General features: G+C 43.6%; 1 protein-coding gene across 7 annotated transcripts in view; it reads left to right on the plus strand.

The window, feature by feature from the left end:
• DLGAP4 (DLG associated protein 4) overlaps positions 1–8,556 on the plus strand; it is a 146,131-nt gene extending 137,575 nt beyond the window's left edge. For all 7 annotated transcript variants that reach the window (XM_012754736.3, XM_012754739.3, XM_012754741.3 and 4 more), the window contains 3 exons: positions 4,636–4,727; positions 5,714–5,869; positions 6,670–8,556. In XM_012754736.3, coding sequence (XP_012610190.1) covers positions 4,636–4,727; positions 5,714–5,869; positions 6,670–6,888 — 467 coding nt within the window. In that variant the 3' untranslated portion in view covers positions 6,889–8,556. The remainder of the gene's footprint in view (positions 1–4,635; positions 4,728–5,713; positions 5,870–6,669) is intronic.
• Positions 8,557–18,269: the final 9,713 nt, after the last annotated feature.

Consider the following 18,269-nt stretch of genomic DNA (forward strand, 5'->3'; position numbering starts at 1 on the left):
ACAGCTATCTTAATGGGTATGAAATCTAATTGTAATTTTGATTTGCAGTTCCCCCATGAGCAATTATGTTGAGCATGCTTACTGGCCATTGTATACCTTTAGAGAAATCTCTTTTTAAGTTCTTGCCCATTTTTAATTGGGTCATTAATCTCTTTCTTAAGTTGTAGGAATTTATATATTCTGGATATTAAACCCTAATCAAATATATGATTTACAGATGTTTTCTCCCATTCTGTAGGTTATCTTTTCATTTCTCCATACTGTCTTCTGATGCATTAAAAAAGTTTTCAGTTGTAATGCAATCCAGTTTATCTATTTTTTTCTTTTGTTGCCTGTGTTTTTGGGGTCTTCTTTAAGAAACTATTGCCAAATCCAAGGTCATAAATATGTGTGTTCTTTTTTTTTTTTGAGACAGAGTGTCACTCTGTTGCCCAGGCTAGAGTGCCGTGGTGTCAGCCTAGCTCTCCTGCCTCAGCCTCCCGCGTAGCTGGAATTATAGGTGCATGCCACCATACCTAGCCCTTTGATCCATTTTTAATTTTTTCTATATGATATAAAGGTCCAATAACTTTTGCATGTGGATATCTAGTTTTCCCTGAACTAGATATTAGTTGAAGAGAATATTCTTTCCCCATCCACACTCATTTTTTTTTTTTTTTTTGAGACAGAGTCTCGCTTTGTTGCCCAGGCTAGAGTGAGTGCCGTGGCGTCAGCCTAGCTCACAGCAACCTCAAACTCCTGGCTCAAGTAATCTTCCTGCCTCAGCCTCCCAAGTAGCTGGGACTACAGGCATGCACCACCATGCCCAGCTAATTTTTTGTATATATATTAGTTGGCCAATTAATTTCCTTCTATTTTATAGTAGAGACGGGGTCTCGCTCTTGCTCAGGCTGGTTTCGAACTCCTGACCTCGAGCAATCCGCCCGCCTCGGCCTCCCAGAGAGCTAGGATTACAGGCGTGAGCCACAGCGCCCGGCCTCACACTCATTCTTTTTTTTTTTTGTTTTGTTTTTTTTTGTTTTTTTTTATTTATAGTAGAGACGGGGTCTCGCTCTTGCTCAGGCTGGTTTTGAACTCCTGACCTTGAGCAATCCGCCCGCCTCGGCCTCCCAAGAGCTAGGATTACAGGCGTGAGCCACAGCGCCCGGCCTCACACTCATTCTTGAATGATAGTTTCTCTAAATGTAGAATTCTAAGTTAATGCTTTTCTCTCAGTACTTTGAACATACTATTTTACTATTTTTAGCCATTGTTGTGGTTGTGTAGTTTACTATTTAACTCATTCCTTTGGCAGTAATCTTTCCTTCCATTTAGCTGCTGTTTAAGAGCTTCTCTTTTTTTTTTTTTTGTTTTACTGTAAATAAGTATGGATTTTGCTTGGGATTCATTTGGCTTCCTGACTCTGAGGACTGGTGTCATTAGCCATTTCTGGAAAGTCTTTCATTTTTTTCTTTTTTGAGACAGGGTCTCCCCCTCTGTTGCCTAGGCTAGAGTAAGATCATATTCATAGGTCACTACAGCCTCAAACTCCTGGGCTCAAGCGATCCTCCAACCTCAGCTTCCTAAGTAGCAAGGATTACAGGTAGCATAGAGCTACTAGGCCAGGCCATTTCTGGAAAATTCTGAACCGTGATCTCTTTGACTATTGCTTTTCTTCCATTCTTTCTGCCCTCTTCTTTTAGAACTCTGTTAGATGCGTACATTTTCTGTGTCTCTCAATCTCTTTGATAGTTTCTCCTGTTTCTAATTTTTATTTCAGCATATTATAAATGTTTAGGTTACATATGTTGCCTTGCCCTCCCTCCCTCTGAGTCAGAGCTTCAAGTGTGTCCATCTCTCAGATGATGGGCATCACACTCATTATGTATGTATGTACCCATCCCCTCCTCCCCACGCCAGATAAATGTTATTCCTATATGTGCACTTAGGTGTTGATCAGTGAAACCAATTTGCTGGTGAGTACATGTGGTGCTTATTTTTCCATTCTTGGGATACTTCACTTAGTAGAATGGATACTAGCTCTATCCAGGAAAATACAACAGGTGTTACATCACCATTGTTTCTTATAGCTGAATAGTACTCCATGGTATACATATACATTTATTAATCCACTCATGTATCGATGGACACTTGGGTTGTTTCCACATCTTTGCAATTGTGAATTGTGCTGCTATAAACATTCGAGTGCAGATGTCTTTTTTATAGAATGCCTTTTGTTCTTTTGGGTAGATGCCCAGTAATGGGATTCCTGGATCAAATGGTAGATCTACTTGTATCACTTTAAGGTATCTCCATATTGCTTTCCACAGAGGTTGCACTAGCTTGCAGTCCCACCAGCAGTGTAGGAGTGTTCCTGTCTCCGCATCCATGCCAACATTTATTGTTTCGGGACTTTTTTTTTTTTTGAGACAGAGTCTCGCTTTGTTGCCCAGGCTAGAGTGAGCGCTGTGGCGTCAGCCTAGCTCACAGCAACCTCAAACTCCTGGGCTCGAGCAATCCTGCTGCCTCAGCCTCCTGAGTAGTTGGGACTACAGGCATGCGCCACCATGCCCAGCTAATTTTTTCTATATATATTAGCTGGCCAATTAATTTATTTCTATTTATAGTCGAGGTCTTGCTCAGGCTGGTTTTGAACTCCTTACCTACAGCAATCCGCCCCCCTCGGCCTAAGTGCTAGGATTACAGGCATGAGCCACTGCGCCCGGCCTATTTGGGGACTTTTTGGTAAAGGCCATTCTCACTGGAGATAGTGATATTTCATTGTAGTTTTGATTTGCATTTCCCTGATTAGAGATGTTGAGCATTTTTTCATGTTTGTTGGCCATTATTCTGTTGTCTTTTGAAAAGTTTCTGTTTATGTCCTTTGCCCAATTTTTGATAGGGTTGTGTGTTTTTTCTTGCTGATTTTCCTGAGTTCTAAATAGATTCTAGTTATCAGCCCTTTATCAGATGTGTAGCTTGCAAAAATTTTCTCCCATTCTGTGGGTTGTCTGTTTGCACTCTTGACAGTTTCTTTGGCTGTGCAGAAGCTTTTTAACTTGTCCCATGTATTTATTTTTGTTGTTGCTGTGATCGCTTTTGGGATCTTCTTCATAAATTCTTTGCCTAGGCCGATATCTAGAAGAGTATTTCCAATGTTTTCCTCTAGAATTCTGATAGTTTCACACCTTAGGTTCCTAAGTCTGTTACCCAGCGTGAGTTGATTTTTGTGAAAGGTGTAGATCCTATTTCAGTCTTCTACATGTGGTTATCCAGTTTTCCCAGCACCATTTATTGAATAAGGATTCTTTTCCCTCTATATGTTTTTGTCTGTTTTGTCAAAGATCAGATGACTATATGAGGATGGTTTTATATCTGGGTTCTGTTCCAATGGTCAATGTCCCTGTTCTTGGGTGAGTACCAAGCTGTTTTATAATTACTATAGCCTTGTGGTATAGTTTGAAGTCTGGTAAATTAATACCTCCCCTTTTGTTTTTATTGCCTAGGATTGCTTTTGCTATGAAGTCTTCTCTGGTTCTGTATCTGTGAAAAATGATGGTGGTATTTTAATAGGGATTGGGTTGACTCTGTAGATCACTTTGGGTAGTATAGACATTTTAACAATGTTGATTCTGCTGACCCACGAGCATGGTATGGTTTTCTACCTATTTACGTCTGTTTCCCCTTTTTAATACATTTAATACATTTCCTGTTTCTAACTGAGTGCAGTCTTACATAAGTTAGTGACTTTAAGAAGAGACTTTTCCTTTTATTCCCACTATACTTTAGACCAAGGCAGACTTGAGCCCCCAGGGTAGACAGTAGAACTTATTTTATGCCCCTCCCCTTCTGCTATTTATTTTTTGTTTTGTTAATCAAGGAGTTTTAAGCATTTATACCAAGATTCTTTCAGTCCTACCCTCCCTGTCCTTGTTGGAAGAATTTTCAGCAGGTTTTAATCTTTGTGCCACTTCCAGTATGGCCCTTGTTTCTGTGATGGCCTGATTTTTCTCTCGCTCTAGTTCCAGAGCGCCTGATTTATCTCCTTCTTTTGTCTTACTATCTCTCTCTGGAGCATCTCTCTCTCTGCTTTGAACCTGACTTTTACATATTCATGGCTGTCACAGTTTCATCTATTCCCTGGCAACAATTTTCTGCTAAAAGTTCATGTGCCATTTGCTGTTCCTTTTTATTTACTAATTTCTTAATGGGGCAAATTCTTACATGGGAAGGTTTTATAAAACTCCACCTATAAAATTACCTAGGCCTGGTTTCTTTTTCTGGGAAGATTTCTAATATCTACTTCAATCCCTAAAAAATACTTAATGATCAAATCAGATTTTCCCTTTCTTCTTGAGTCCATGATGGTAATTTATGTTTGCTAGAAAACTTTTCCATTTAAGGTCAGTTTTTTCAAATTTGCTGCCATAAAATGTCCTTAGGAACTATGAAATGGGGTTCAGTTTATCTGTATTATTTCCATTTTTCTCAATGAGAATGGGGATTAATGTGTAAATAAAATGAAGACTCGCTGCCATCACCAAATAATGTTTCTATCCTAAGGGAGTACAGGGGGAGATGACCCTGATCCCACTTTCCACCCCAGAAAACCAGGTTCAATGCTAAGTCAGTCTTTTTCTACCTTCTCTTTCTCAGTCTTAGGAAAAGTCCTCAGTGCTGTGGGTAGTGCCCAGCTATTGATGTCCCAGAAATTCCAGCAGTTCCGGGGCCTCTGTGAACAAAACTTGGTGAGTGTGATTCTTCTTCCTCCACAGCAAGGTTTCCAGCCTTTGGTGGTCCCCCAGGCAGGAAGGGCCTGCCTGTACACCAGCCAGCCCCTCTAAGCCTCTGTGACCACTGCCCTAGCACAGAGAAGGTGCTGCTTCCTTGTGGTATTGAAAGGACAATGGCAATGCTGTCAGTGTCTAGCACAAGAATGGGGCCAGGAGTGGCCCTACCACCCTCTAATCAAATCTCTAATACTTTTAAATAGAAAATGGAATTCTATGTGAAACAGTCACATGAAAGTTAAAAGTCAATTAGCTTTTTATATAAAATGTATTTATATGAAATATATTCTGTATCTAAGACGACACTCAAGGTAAGAACTAAAGAAATCCCACTACTAGGTTTAGGTGGGTGTCCTCTTCCCTCCCCTTACTTACCTGTTAGGAGGGCTTGCTTGCCAGGCCCAGCAGTAGAGTCCTAGGCAGCTTTTCCTGTGGGCATCTCTCTCCATCCAGCCAGGGGCTGTGTATTGGGGGGGACAGGCAATAGAGAGTATCTCCAGGACCTGTAGAGATTTGGGGATGGTGTTGACATGGAAAAGAATGATGGGGTGGAAACAATATGGATTCTGTGATCATACTCACTTGGGAGTGAATCCAGGCTTCTTCCTGCTTCACTGTGAGACCATGGCCAAGAACTTCTGTTTCTTCCCTATAAAATATCTAGTTAGTGCCTATCTGGTATACATTAGAGACATGAACACTTGCCCTGCAGTGATGGCCTTGACAGTCCACATGTATGTGCAAGGCCTACTCTCAGGATGGGACCATCCCCTTGTCCCAAGAGTCCCCCCACCATTAGGGCTGGCTCACCAGGACACTGGGAGTAAGACTAGGCCTCCAGAGCCCCCACCCACTGCTGACAGGGCTGGGGGTACCATGCTTGGGGTGGGGGACGGGACAAGCCTCTGCCTTGCTGGCTCCACTGATCCCCATCTGGCCCACAGAACCCTGATGCCAACCCACGTCCAACAGCCCAGGACCTGGCAGGGTTCTGGGACCTGCTACAGCTGTCCATTGAGGACATCAGCATGAAGTTTGATGAACTCTACCACCTCAAGGCCAACAGCTGGCAGCTGGTGGAGACCCCCGAGAAGAGGAAGGTGAGCATGGAGCAGTGCGGAGGGGAAGTCCAGGGACAAATTCCTGGTCGGCAATAACGCTGCCCACATCGGTCAGTGCTGCTTGGCTCCCTTCTCCGTGTGTCGTCTTTGAGCTGGGGGCTCACGTTCATCACTGCGTGGGGTCCATGCTTGGCACTCGTCCAGCATGCCGCTCGCTCCGTGTAGTTGAGGCTGACCCCCTGAAGCATGCTGTCCTGCCCTGCATGTTTAGTGGAAAAGGGGATCCCAGGAGAGACCTGCCACCCGCAGCATCAGTGGTAGACATGGCTGTTGGAACTTGGGAGGCAGCAGAACGGTCCCTTTTCATGAGCTGTGCCACCCAGAATACCAGGGTCTCAGAGCCAGTTCTACCTCCTTGTGGTGGCCAGCCTCTTTCCTAAGGCTTCCTTCCAGTGAAAGCCAGTGACCCCTACTGGTTATTGGACTGTGACCCTTGTTAAATTCTAATCCCCTAGAATAGCATGTGAAATGTGACCTGGGAATCAGAAGCCCTAAATTTAAATCCAGACTCAGGCTCCAAATGGGGGTGGGAGCAGCTGCTCTGTCCGTCCTTTCCTGCTAGAACATTCTAGGATTCTAAGCTCGCTTTTGCTCCTCTGCCTTGTGCTATTCCCACGATCATCGCTTCTGTGGCTTCCTGATTCCAGTATGTGTTGCTTGTGCCCAGTGCGGGGAGGCTGGGGTGGCGGCTCCAGCTCCAGCATATGGTAGGGGGTAGTGCCACACAGAATGTGGCACCTTTGTTTTATTTTTGTTCCCTCCTCACTGTCTCACTAAAGGAAGAGAAGAAACCACCCCCTCCGGTCCCAAAGAAGCCAGCCAAATCCAAGCCGGCAGTGAGCCGAGACAAGGCCTCTGATGCCGGGGACAAGCAGCGGCAGGAGGCCCGCAAGAGACTCCTGGCCGCCAAGCGGGCAGCTTCCGTGCGGCAGAACTCAGCCACAGAGAGCGCGGACAGCATCGAGATTTATGTCCCGGAGGCCCAGACCAGGCTCTGAGACCAGGAAAGAGGAAGGAAACAATTTAAAATCATTTTAAAAACCCACATACGTAAAAACTAAATGCAAATGGAACAAAATTTTCTCAACCTTTAGTATGGTTATTCTGTCTAGAGACCCTGAGCCAACTTTCAAATTGATGCATACAAGGGCTCACAATTTGGCTTTTCTGGGTCCCTCTCAGCTTTAGGTTATGAAGATTTCACACACACAAAACGTCAACAAAAATCACAAAACTAGAAAACTTTTCTTTTTCCTCTCACTGGCCGTGGTGGACTAGATAGATGGACTTCAGTCGGCAACTCCCGGCCCAGCCTCCAGACTTCGGTCTTTTTACTTGTTCTATCTGATGAGAACTTAAACTAGCTTGTTTACAAGACAACGACAGTCCAAGGGCAGCCTTGGGCACCTGCCATGTCCTTCCTTCTTTTCCCAGCTACCCCTGCTCTGACCTTGGATTTTCATTCTTACGTTTTTCTCTTTTCCCTTCAGAGCTCACACAGTGGTCACCATCATGGCAAGCGGCTTTCTGGTCCTCAACCCTTTTTGCGGTTGAGGGCCCAGACGACAGAGCGATGGACACGTGTCCCCTCCCTCTCCCACCCAATGCTCACACACAGTCTCACACGCACGCACACATGCAGATGGAGGTTCCTCAGGGGGTACCCACTGCTGGACCCGCCAGCCCCAGGCAGTGTCAGGCAGGACTTGCCTCTGAGCAGATGAGGGAGGTTTTATCTTTAGGGGGAAATGAGACGAAACGAAGCCACAGTTACCATGCTCCAGACTCCCGCCGCCTTCTCCTCTCCAGCCCCTTCCTTCAGCAAAATCTAGGACTCAGAGCAGCTTCCAGGGGGCACTCGAGAGAGAGGGACCCCATTTTCCTGGGGGGTTGTGTCTGTCCTTGGCCACACCTGTGTATAGTAACCGAGGGACAGGCGGCGATGTCTGTATGTATGTGTACATATGCACATAGACCTTAGAGTGTATATTTAACAAACGCCCATCTGCTCACCCCTGCCCACCAGCGCCGCCGCCGCTGGCTCTCGGGGCACCTGGCAGGAGGCGGGTGTGTGAATAGCATATATTTTTACATGTACTATATCTAGGTGTATGTACAAGTGTGTGTAAAAATATATACCTTGTGTGTAAGCAGCCCTTTTTTTTTGTCTCCCACCCTCCCTCCTGACCCCATGGGCTCATCTGCCCAGCCTCTTTAGTTTTCTGTTCTGTTCTATTTTTTTTTTTTTTTACCCCAATCATCTTCTTTTCTCCCTTTCCCCCCATCCCCATTCCCAGGGTGTCATGAGCCCTGAGCTGCAATGGCCCGGGCCTGCAGGGCAGGGTGGGGGAGGGCAGGGGGAGGGCAGGCCATCTGGGCAGGGGCCAAGCCTGGCAGCGAGCTCAGTACACGAGGGGCTGCTCTATACTGTGTATACGACTCTATGGCATTGGAGACATCCTCTTGTCCGGCGCTTGCTGCAGGGGGGGCCCCCCAGGTGAACCAAGGGCCTGCTCTGGGCCCCATTCCAGCTTGGCCGCCGTCTGTGACCTTGGGCAAGTCACTTGACCTCTGTGTGCCTCAACTTCCTCCTCTGTAAAATGGGGACAGTCCCTGCCCCTCCCTACCTCACAGGCATGTTGTGAGAATAAATGAGGTAACGTGTACTAAGGGCTCATGGCGTTATTGCAATGGGATGAGCCAGGCTGGGATACACAGGGTGGGAGTGGGTGCCCCCAGAAAACTAAGCCGGACCCTTGCCCAAAGGCAGCTCTTTGGAGACAGGCTGACTTGTGTACAAACCATAATTCCAGCGCTATCATGAACCAGTTCTGTGATCCTGGGCAAAACACTAGGCTGACCATCTCACCTGAAAATGAGCATGCCGAGTGCACCTTACCCGCTTCCGATGAGAAATAAATGCTTAATAGTTGCTACGATTGGAGCTGGGGTAGCTGATAAAAGCCACTCTAGCTGACAAGTCACACCCAGACCATCTACACATCTTCCTGGATGGGGTGCTTGGTGCCCTCAGCAGCTGCTTCCACCTGGACAGCTGGATGCACTGAAGTATCTACTGAGCGCCTACCCTAGCAGGCCCAGTGCCAGGCAGGACCATGGCAGGCTGTACACAGAGCTCCCTCTCTGGTGCGGGAGACAGATAACGAACTTGGCATAGATGAGTTCAAGTCTATGACAGGTGGTAAAAACGAGATACAGCAAAATAAGGCTGTAGGAACCTATGGCACCAAACCCAGTCTGGGCAGGAGCCTTCTGTTGAAGAATGAATGAGTATTAACCCACTTGGGGCGGGGAGGGTGGGGGGGAGCTGGGGAAAGTACATTCCAGCCAGAAGGAACAGCAGGTGCCAACCCCTGATGGAAGGAACTTGCCTTTTAGAAAGTTCTTGGACCAGGCTCAGCCAGTTACCTGGTCTTCTCCCTTTGCCCGACCTAGCCAAGATGCCAGTGACCTCAGGCCCAGAGGACACACTGCCCCTGCCTTCCTAGGAACTTTATGCTCAGGCTGCCCAGCCTGTCCCCAGCTGGCCCCCTGTGAGCCCCTCTCCCCATGTGGGCCAGGCCCGGACTCCCTGTGCTCGGCAGCTTGCCCTCATCCCTGGATCCCAATATACCTCTGTTGGTGGCAGCTGACCACAGGTGGTTCTGATTAACTTTTGGGCTGGCACCTTCCTGGCCTATTCCTGCTCTGACACTCAGCTGGGGGTGACTGAAGCCCCAGCCAGCATTGAGCCAGACATTCTGAGCTGTGAAAGCATGCAGAGGCGAGGCCAAGCTAGACTTGAGGGCCATCGTCCAGCTAGCAGCCCAGCTCAACCCGATGGTCCTTGGGGACCAGGAGTAGACCCTTAGCCCTTTTGAACCTGAGTTTCCCCTATGGCAGGGGAGGAGCCTTGAGGGTCAGACCAGAGTCTCACAGGGGATCCTGCCCTCCCTGTATCTGAAGCCCAGGGCGGGGGACTGTCTAGTGTGCAGCCTCCCTGGCATAGCAGCAGGGGGACCAACCCCTTTCCCCATGAAGGAACAGCATAATGAACACCATATAGCTGTTAGCCAGAATCACCAAGTGTCAACATTTGCCATATTTGCATTGCCACTCTTGGTTTCCCACTGTGTAGTTTTCCCCTAGGCCATGTGAAAATTGATAGAAAACTGGTATTTCATCCCTGCATCCTAAAAACAAAGACACTCCTGTGCAACCACAATACCATTATCACCCTCAAATTTAACAAAGGAACGTTCCAAGAAGTACCTCCCTTACCTGGGAGGGCACTCAGAGCCTGGTATTAACATTGCCTAAAGCACAGTCCAAACTCCAGTTGCCCTAATAATGCCCTTTATGGCTTTTCTCTTTTATCTATTCAGATCCAATTAAAGAGCAATCAGTGCTATCAGTTACCATGTCTCTTTAGCCTCTTTAAATCAAAAAGCTTCCCTACCTTTGTTTTGTTTTTCAAGATGTTAGCTTTTTAAATTACCTGAGCATTTTACAGAATGTTTCATAATTTGGATTTGTCTGTTTTATCATGACTAGATTCAGATAAACCGTTTTGACAAGAATATGCCTTAGATGATGGCCCAAGTCCTTGTACCTTGTTACAGCAGGGAGGCATTTGTCACTTCAGGGAAAGGTTGAGAGCAGCTTCCCAGAGAAGCTGGGAATGAGTTCTCGGCTTCTGCATTTCCAAAGTCTCGTCCCTGAGGGACAGAGGACCAGGACAGACACAGGAAGCACCCTTCTGAAGACTGCAGGATGACCGGGGAGGAGGCAAGGGGGCAGAGACTGTGAGCCACCCATGGGTCCCTGAGAACCCCACACGGGGCTGCAGGTCTGAGAGCAGGGAGGCCCAGGCTTCCCTTCTAGAAACCCCAAGCTTCCCAGGGTTGCAGGTTTCCACAGTCATGGGGAAACACACCCTTGGCCTAGAGGGCACAGAGAAGTCTCAGCCACTGCCAGGAGCAGCACTGGGCCCAGTGGCCTCATAGACAGGACAGCAGGACAAAGCCACTGCAACTAAGGGCCTGAGGGCAAAGGAACATGGGGACCCTGTGGGTAAATGCTGTTGAGGAGCACCAGCAGTGGAATGGGGTTTATAAAAGAAATCTGGTTTTGCCTTTGTTCTCGGGTCAGTGGCACTTCCTCAGGGAAACTCCCAAAGCACCTGGTCCAGGCCAGTTGCTGTTCTTTGTTGTCACTGATGTGAGAATGCTTTTATCTATGTAACTGTATGTGAATCTCTCTCTCTACCCAAAAAATGGTGGGCTCCCACCTTTAGGTGGCACACCCATGTAGACCCAGCTTCTGAGGAGGCTAAGGCAGGAGGATCACTTGAGTCCAAGAGTTTCATGGTGTAGTGTGCTGTGATCTCTCCTGTGGATAGTCACTACATGCCAGCCTGGACAACACAGCAAGACTCCTTTCTCTTTAAAAAAAAAAAAAAAGTGGGCTCCCAAGGGCAAGAATTGAGTTTTTTCCCCAGATCTCAGTGTTTAGCACAGAGTAGAGCCTCAAGAACTATTTCCTAAATGAAGAACCTTGTGGGAGGGCATCATTTGCAGAGAAGGTGATACTTGAACTGGGTTTTGAAGGATGAACAGGAGTACTTTGAGCTGTAGCAGTGAAAGGCACAGCAAGCACACAGTCAGCAGAGCCCACGGCCAGAAAAGCCCTTGTGGCCAACAGGGGAATGGGCCTTTAGGGTCCCTCAGCTGCCTTATAGCTTTAACTTTCTGTAAGACTGACAACTCTCACATCTAAATCTACAACCTATATCTTTCCCTGAACTCCACACTTCCCACTCAGTATCTCCACTTGGATGTCAAAGAAGTAACTTCCAAACTAACATGTCTACCAACTAATAAAAGTAGAAAGAATTCAGAAGGAGTTAGAAAATCACCATTTGTCAACCATCATCATAACTGAATCATCAGTGGATGTTCAAAGTACTGGGTGAGAGTTTGATGAGGAATAGAATATTCATAGCCCCAAAACAGCACCCCACAGATTATTTATTAATGAATATATAAATTACAAAGGGGAAAAGTAGTAACTTTATGATGGGAAAAGGTACTGGCAGACACTACCTTAACTAGGTGGTCGAAGTTAATATTACCAGCGATGGAAAAAAACTATGACATGTCTCTTGATACGATGTTACTGAGAAGGGAGCAACATACTTGGTATTCCTGACTAAAACGTATAACCTGAAGGTAATCATGAGAGACACAAAGTACCTGGCCTGGACTCTCAAAAAATGTCACTGTTACAGAAGACAAAGAAAAGCTAAGGAACAGTTTCAAATTAAGCGACTAAAGACATCTCAATAAAATAGCATTTGACAAAATCCAACAGACATTCATAAAAAAACACTCAACAAACTAGGAAGAAGAGAGCTTCTGCAAGCTATAAAGGACATCTACCAAAAAAATCCATAGCTAAAATCATATTTAATGGTAAAAAAATATGAAAGCTTTCTCCTAAGATCAGGAACAACAAGGAGATCCTCCCTCATCACCTCCATTCAACACCGTACTGGAGGTTCCAGCCAGGGCAATTAGGCAAGGAAATAATTATTTTTTTAAATTAAAAATTAACAAATAAATGGCATCCAAATTATAAAGAAGTAAAACTATATTTATAGATAACATGATTTTTCACATAGAAAAGCCTAAGGTATCTATAAAAGAACTAACAGTTAATAATCGACTCATCAAGGTTGCTGTATACAACCCCTTTTTTTTTTTTGCTTATTAAAGTCTTTATTTGAGTTGAAGATAGAAAACAATATACTTTTTTGATCTGATTAGGCAAATCATGTCAATCTACAATAGTTTACAGTAATTCCTTTTATATGTTTCATATTTTCAGACATTTTATATATAAGGAATAAAGCTAATAATCATTTATGAAGTTTAACAATAATCAGAAGATATTCTCCAAAACAATCTCCTCAAGTGTGTTCCTAGATATAAAGCTCATAATTGCCAAGAAACTTGTATTAAGGGCAGGAACCTAAGTCATTAAATAAAAATAAGCATATTTGTAAAAAAGTGCTATAGAAGGTGCACAAAAAACATGCACTTACACATACTTTCTAAAAGGATGTAAACTGTACTCTTAGGCACTGTCATCTCTTCAAATTTCCTTTACCAACAATATATGGCATAACTCTTAATGTCTAGATGTTACTGTAGGAAGATGACTAAGGCAACCACGTGCAGAGAGCATGTGTATCATTCACAGAAAACATAAAAGGCAGCATTCCAAAAGTAAAGGTTTGCAATGATAGTTGTTTTGATACCTGAAAAGTTTGGAGTGTCATCTTGTCATTCAAATATGAAAATCTAGGTATGCCACTAGAGTCAAGCCACAAATGGCACCTGATATGCAGACTCTACCTTTAAACATGACTTTAAATTTCTGAATGGCAGACATTTCATTTCTATGCTGTTTTCTAGGTGGCTCTGTGGCTTTTTGTATTTTATAATAAAATAGCCAATCAATTTTGAGAGCTAACTACTTCTAAACTCTAGTGTGATATACATTCTAAATATGGAATGTTTAACATAGATAGTGGACTTTTAAAATGACAGTCTTCAAAATTCCATGTTTTATCATTGCATAGTTGAAAATTCATCTGCTACTTATAAAAAAAAGTGCTCTGTTCAAGAATTTTGCTCCAATCATCATACAAAAATATCATCATACAAAAATGAGCTATATTTCTACTGATATCTAAGAAAAAATAAATGTTTAGTCTTTGCCCTTGGTTCCTTGCATACAGCTCATCAACTCTTAGACTCTCTAGGGTGATGAGTGTCTTTTACATGGTAATGAGATGGCTAGGGCCCCTAGATACCTTCAGGATAGAGGCTGGTCACTAGAAAGATCAAGACATGGTTAGAGCACTGGAATTTTCAGCCCCAACCCCCCCAACCTCTGAAGAGGAGGGGACTGGATATTCAGTTAATCACCCATGGCCAATGATTTAATCTGTCACACTTACATGATGGAACCTCTGTAAAGACTCCTAAACAATAGGTTTGGAGAGCCTCTGGTGCAGGGGTCCTCAAACTTTTTAAACGGGACCAGTTCGCTATCCCTCAGACCGTTGAAGAGTACGCACTGTGGGCCCTGGAAGAGTCGGCTGCTAAGCAGGACAAGCAGCAGCAGCAAAAACACCTCGTGGGCTGGATAAATGTCCTAGGCGATCAGCATGTGGCCCTCGGGCCATAGTTTGAGGATGCCTGCTTTGGTGAATACATGGAGCTGCTGGGAGGGTAGCAGGCCTAGAGAGGGCATGGAAGCTCCATGCCCTCCTCCCCAGTCCCTTGCCCTATTATACTCTTCCACTTGGCTGTCCTGAATAATGAACCTGTAACAGTAAGCAATCTGTTCTTCTTAGTTCTGTGAGCCATTCCAGCAAATCATCAAACATGGCGAAGGGCTGTGGAAACCTCTGATTTGTAGCCAACTTGGACAAAACTGTAGGAGACCCAATATTTGTGACTGGTGTCTGAAGTGAGGGCAGTCTTATGGGACTGAGCCCCAAACATGTGGAGTCTGATGCTAACTCCAGGTAGTGAGTGTCAGAAATGAATTCAATTGTAGGATGCCCAGTTTTGGTGTCCAAAGAGTCGAAGAATTGGTTGGTATGAAGAAGAAACCCATATATTTGGTGTCAGAAGTGTTGTGAGTAAAAACAGTTCAACTACCAATGAACACTCTGAAAATGAAATTAAGAAAAAAATTTCATGTATGATAGCATCAAAAAAATGAAATACTTAGGGACAATTTAATAAAGGAAGATTTGCACACTAAAACCTACAAAACATTGAGAGAAATTTGTAATGATATGAGTAAATGGAAAGGCATCCCATGTTCATGGATTAGAAAACTTAATATTGTTAAGATGGCAATACTCTCCCAAATCTGCACATTACTACAGATTCAACACAGCCCTTATCGAAATCCCAGCTCCTTCTGCAGAAATTGACCACCTGATCCTAAAATACATATGAGAGTGCAAGGGACCTTGAACAGCCAAAACAATCTTGAAAGAGAATAACAAAGTTAAATGACATACTTCCTAATCCCAAAACTTACTACAAAACTAACCAAGATTGTGTAGTGCTAGCATAAGAGTAGACATATATATCAATGAAATAGAATTAAGAATCCAAATAAACCCATACATTTATAGACAACCAATTTTCAACAATGGTACTAAGATAATTCAATGGGGAAAGAATTCTCAACAAATGGTGCTGCAATAACTGGATATCCAAATGCAAAAAAAAAAAGGAATTTGAACGCTCATCTCACAACACATATAAAATTAACTCAATGTGTTGGTTGGTCCTAGTACAGTGGTGTTTACAACTAATTGATCACAACCAGTTATAGATTCCTTTGTTCCTTTCTCTACTACCACTGCTTCACTTGACCAGCCTTTTTAAAATAAAGATAAAAAGAAAAATTAGCTCAACATGGATAAAAGACCAAAATTTAAAAGCTAAAACTATAAAACTCTTAGAAGAAGAAAACATACATGTAAATCTTTATGACCTTGGATTAAGCAATGGTTTCTTGGACATGATACTAAAATCACACACAACCAAAGAAAATGTAAATAAAATCAACTTCATCAAAGTTAAAAACATTTGTGCTTCAAAGAATACTATCAAGAAAGTCACAAATTAGCCAGATCTAGTAGCATTTGCCTATAGTCCTAGCTACCTGAAAGGCTGAGGCAGGAGGATCACTTGAGCCCAGGAGTTTGAGGTTATAGTTACAGTGAGCTATGATCTGACCACTGCAATCCAGCCTGGGCGACAGCAAGCAAGACCCTGTCTCTTTCAAAAAAGACAAGTGGGCCGGGCACGGTGGCTCACGCCTGTAATCCTAGCACTCTGGGAGGCCAAGGCAGGCAGATTGCTCTAGGTCAGGAGTTCAAAACTAGCCTGAGCAAGAGTGAGACCCCGTCTCTACTATAAATAGAAAGAAATTAATTGGCCAACTAATATATATACAAAAAATTAGCTGGGCATGGTGGCGCATGCCTGTAGTCCCAGCTACTCAGGAGGCTGAGGCAGCAGGATTGCTTGAGCCCAGGAGTTTGATGTTGCTGTGAGCTAGGCCAACACCACGGCACTCACTCTAGCCTGGGCATCAAAGCGAGACTCTGTCTCAAAAAAAAAAAAAAGACAAGTGAAAAGATAACCCACAGAATAGGAGACAATATTCACAATATTGGGAGACAATATTCATTTCTCTGATAAGGTTATAATAACTAGAATATAAAAAGAACTCTTGCAACACAACAATAAAAACAAATTTTAAAATGGGTAAAGGAGATATACAAATATCCAATAAGCATATTAAAAGATGTTCCACATCATTAGGGAAATGCAACTCAAAATCACAATGAGATACTACTTCACACCAAATAGGATGGCTACAATAAAAAAAAAAAAAAGTGTTGGTGAGGAAGTACAGAAATTGGAACCCACACACATTGCATATGGGAACTGAAAATGGTACAGCATTGTGGAAAACAGTTTGGAAGTTCCTTAAGACATAGAGTTACCACATCACCCAGCAATTCCACTCTTATATATATACCTAAGAAGGTGAAAACATACACCTATACATTAACTTGTACCTAAATGTTCACAGCAACATTATTCATAATAGGCAAGAAGTAGAAACAACCCAAATGTCCATCAACTGATGAATGCAAAAACAAAATGTGATATATGATACAATGGAATACTATTCAGCAATAAAAAAGAATGAAGTACTGGTATGTGCTACAACAAGGATGAACCTTGAAAACTTTCTGTGAAGTGAAAGAAGCCAGACACAAAAGGTAGCACATTATATATGACTGCATTTGTATGAAATTTCCAAAGTAAACAAATCAATACAGACAGAAAGTAGACCAGTAGTTGCCAAGGGCTAGGATAAGAGGAGAATGAGGAGTGACTGCTAATGGGTACAGGTTTTCTTTTTGGGGTGACGAAAATGTTCTGGAATTACATAGTGGTGATTGTTGTATAACTTCATAAATATATTAAAAACCACTTAATTGTACACTTCAAAAAGTAAATTTTATGGTATATAAAGTATGTCAATTTAAGTTTTTCTTCCAAAAACAAGAGAACTGGCAGGGTATGGTGCCTCACTCCTGTAATCCTAGCACTTTGGGAGGCCAAGGCCAGAGGATTGCTTGAGGCCAGGAATTCGTGGCCAGCCTGAGGAAGATTGAGACCTATCTCCATAAAACATAGAAAAATTAGCTGGGCATGGTGTTGTGCGCCTGTACTCCCAGCTACTTGGGAGGCTGAGGCAGGAGGATCACCTGAGCCCAGAAGTTTGTGGCTGCAGTGAACTATAAGGACAACACTGCATTCTAGCCTGGGCAACAGAACAAGACCCTGTCTCAAAAACAAATGAACAACGAGAGAGAGAGAGAGAGAGAGAGAGAGAGAGAGAGAGAGAGAGAGAGAGAGAGAGAGAGAGAGAGAGAGAGAGAGAGAGAGATCCATGGAATAGGAAAAATATTTGGAAGGGAATAATATCCAAAATATACTTTAAAACCCCTAGAACTCAACAACAAAATAACTCAAACCACCTGCTTATTATAATAAAATGGGCAAAGAACTTATAGATACTTCTCCAAAGAAGATATACAAAATGGCTAATAAGCACATGAAAAGATGCTTAAGGGAATTTAAAATGGTACAGCCACTGTAGAAAACAGTTATGACAATTCCTCAAAATATTAAGAATGGAATAAACACACGATCTAGCAATTACATTTCTGGGCACATACCCCAAAAAACTGAAAACAGGGACTTGAAAAGATATTTGTATATGCATATTCTGGAGTATCATCCAGAATAGCCCAGACGTGGAAGCAACCCCAATGTCCATCCACAATGAGTGGATAAACAAAATTTGCTTTATACATACAATGGAATATTACTCAGCCTTCAAAAGGAAGGAAATTCTGATACATACTACAACATGGATAACCCTTGAGGACACTGTGCTGAGTGAAATAAGCCAGTTACAAAAGGACAAATACTGTATGATTCCACTTACATGAGGTTCCTATGGGTAGTCAACTCCATAGAAACAGGAAGTTGAATGATGGTTGTCAGGGCTGGGAGAAGGGGGGATAGGGAGTGAATTGTGTAATGGGCAGGGTTCCAGCTGGGGAAATGAAACAGTTCTGGAGATGGACGGTGCTGATGATTCACAACAAAGTGAACGTTCTTAATGCCACACAACTGTACACTTAAAAATGGTGAAAATGGTAATTTTATGTTATGTATATTTTATCCTCCCCACA

Source organism: Microcebus murinus, chromosome 16 (assembly GCF_040939455.1).
Source record: "Microcebus murinus isolate Inina chromosome 16, M.murinus_Inina_mat1.0, whole genome shotgun sequence".
Taxonomy (NCBI): domain Eukaryota; kingdom Metazoa; phylum Chordata; class Mammalia; order Primates; family Cheirogaleidae; genus Microcebus; species Microcebus murinus.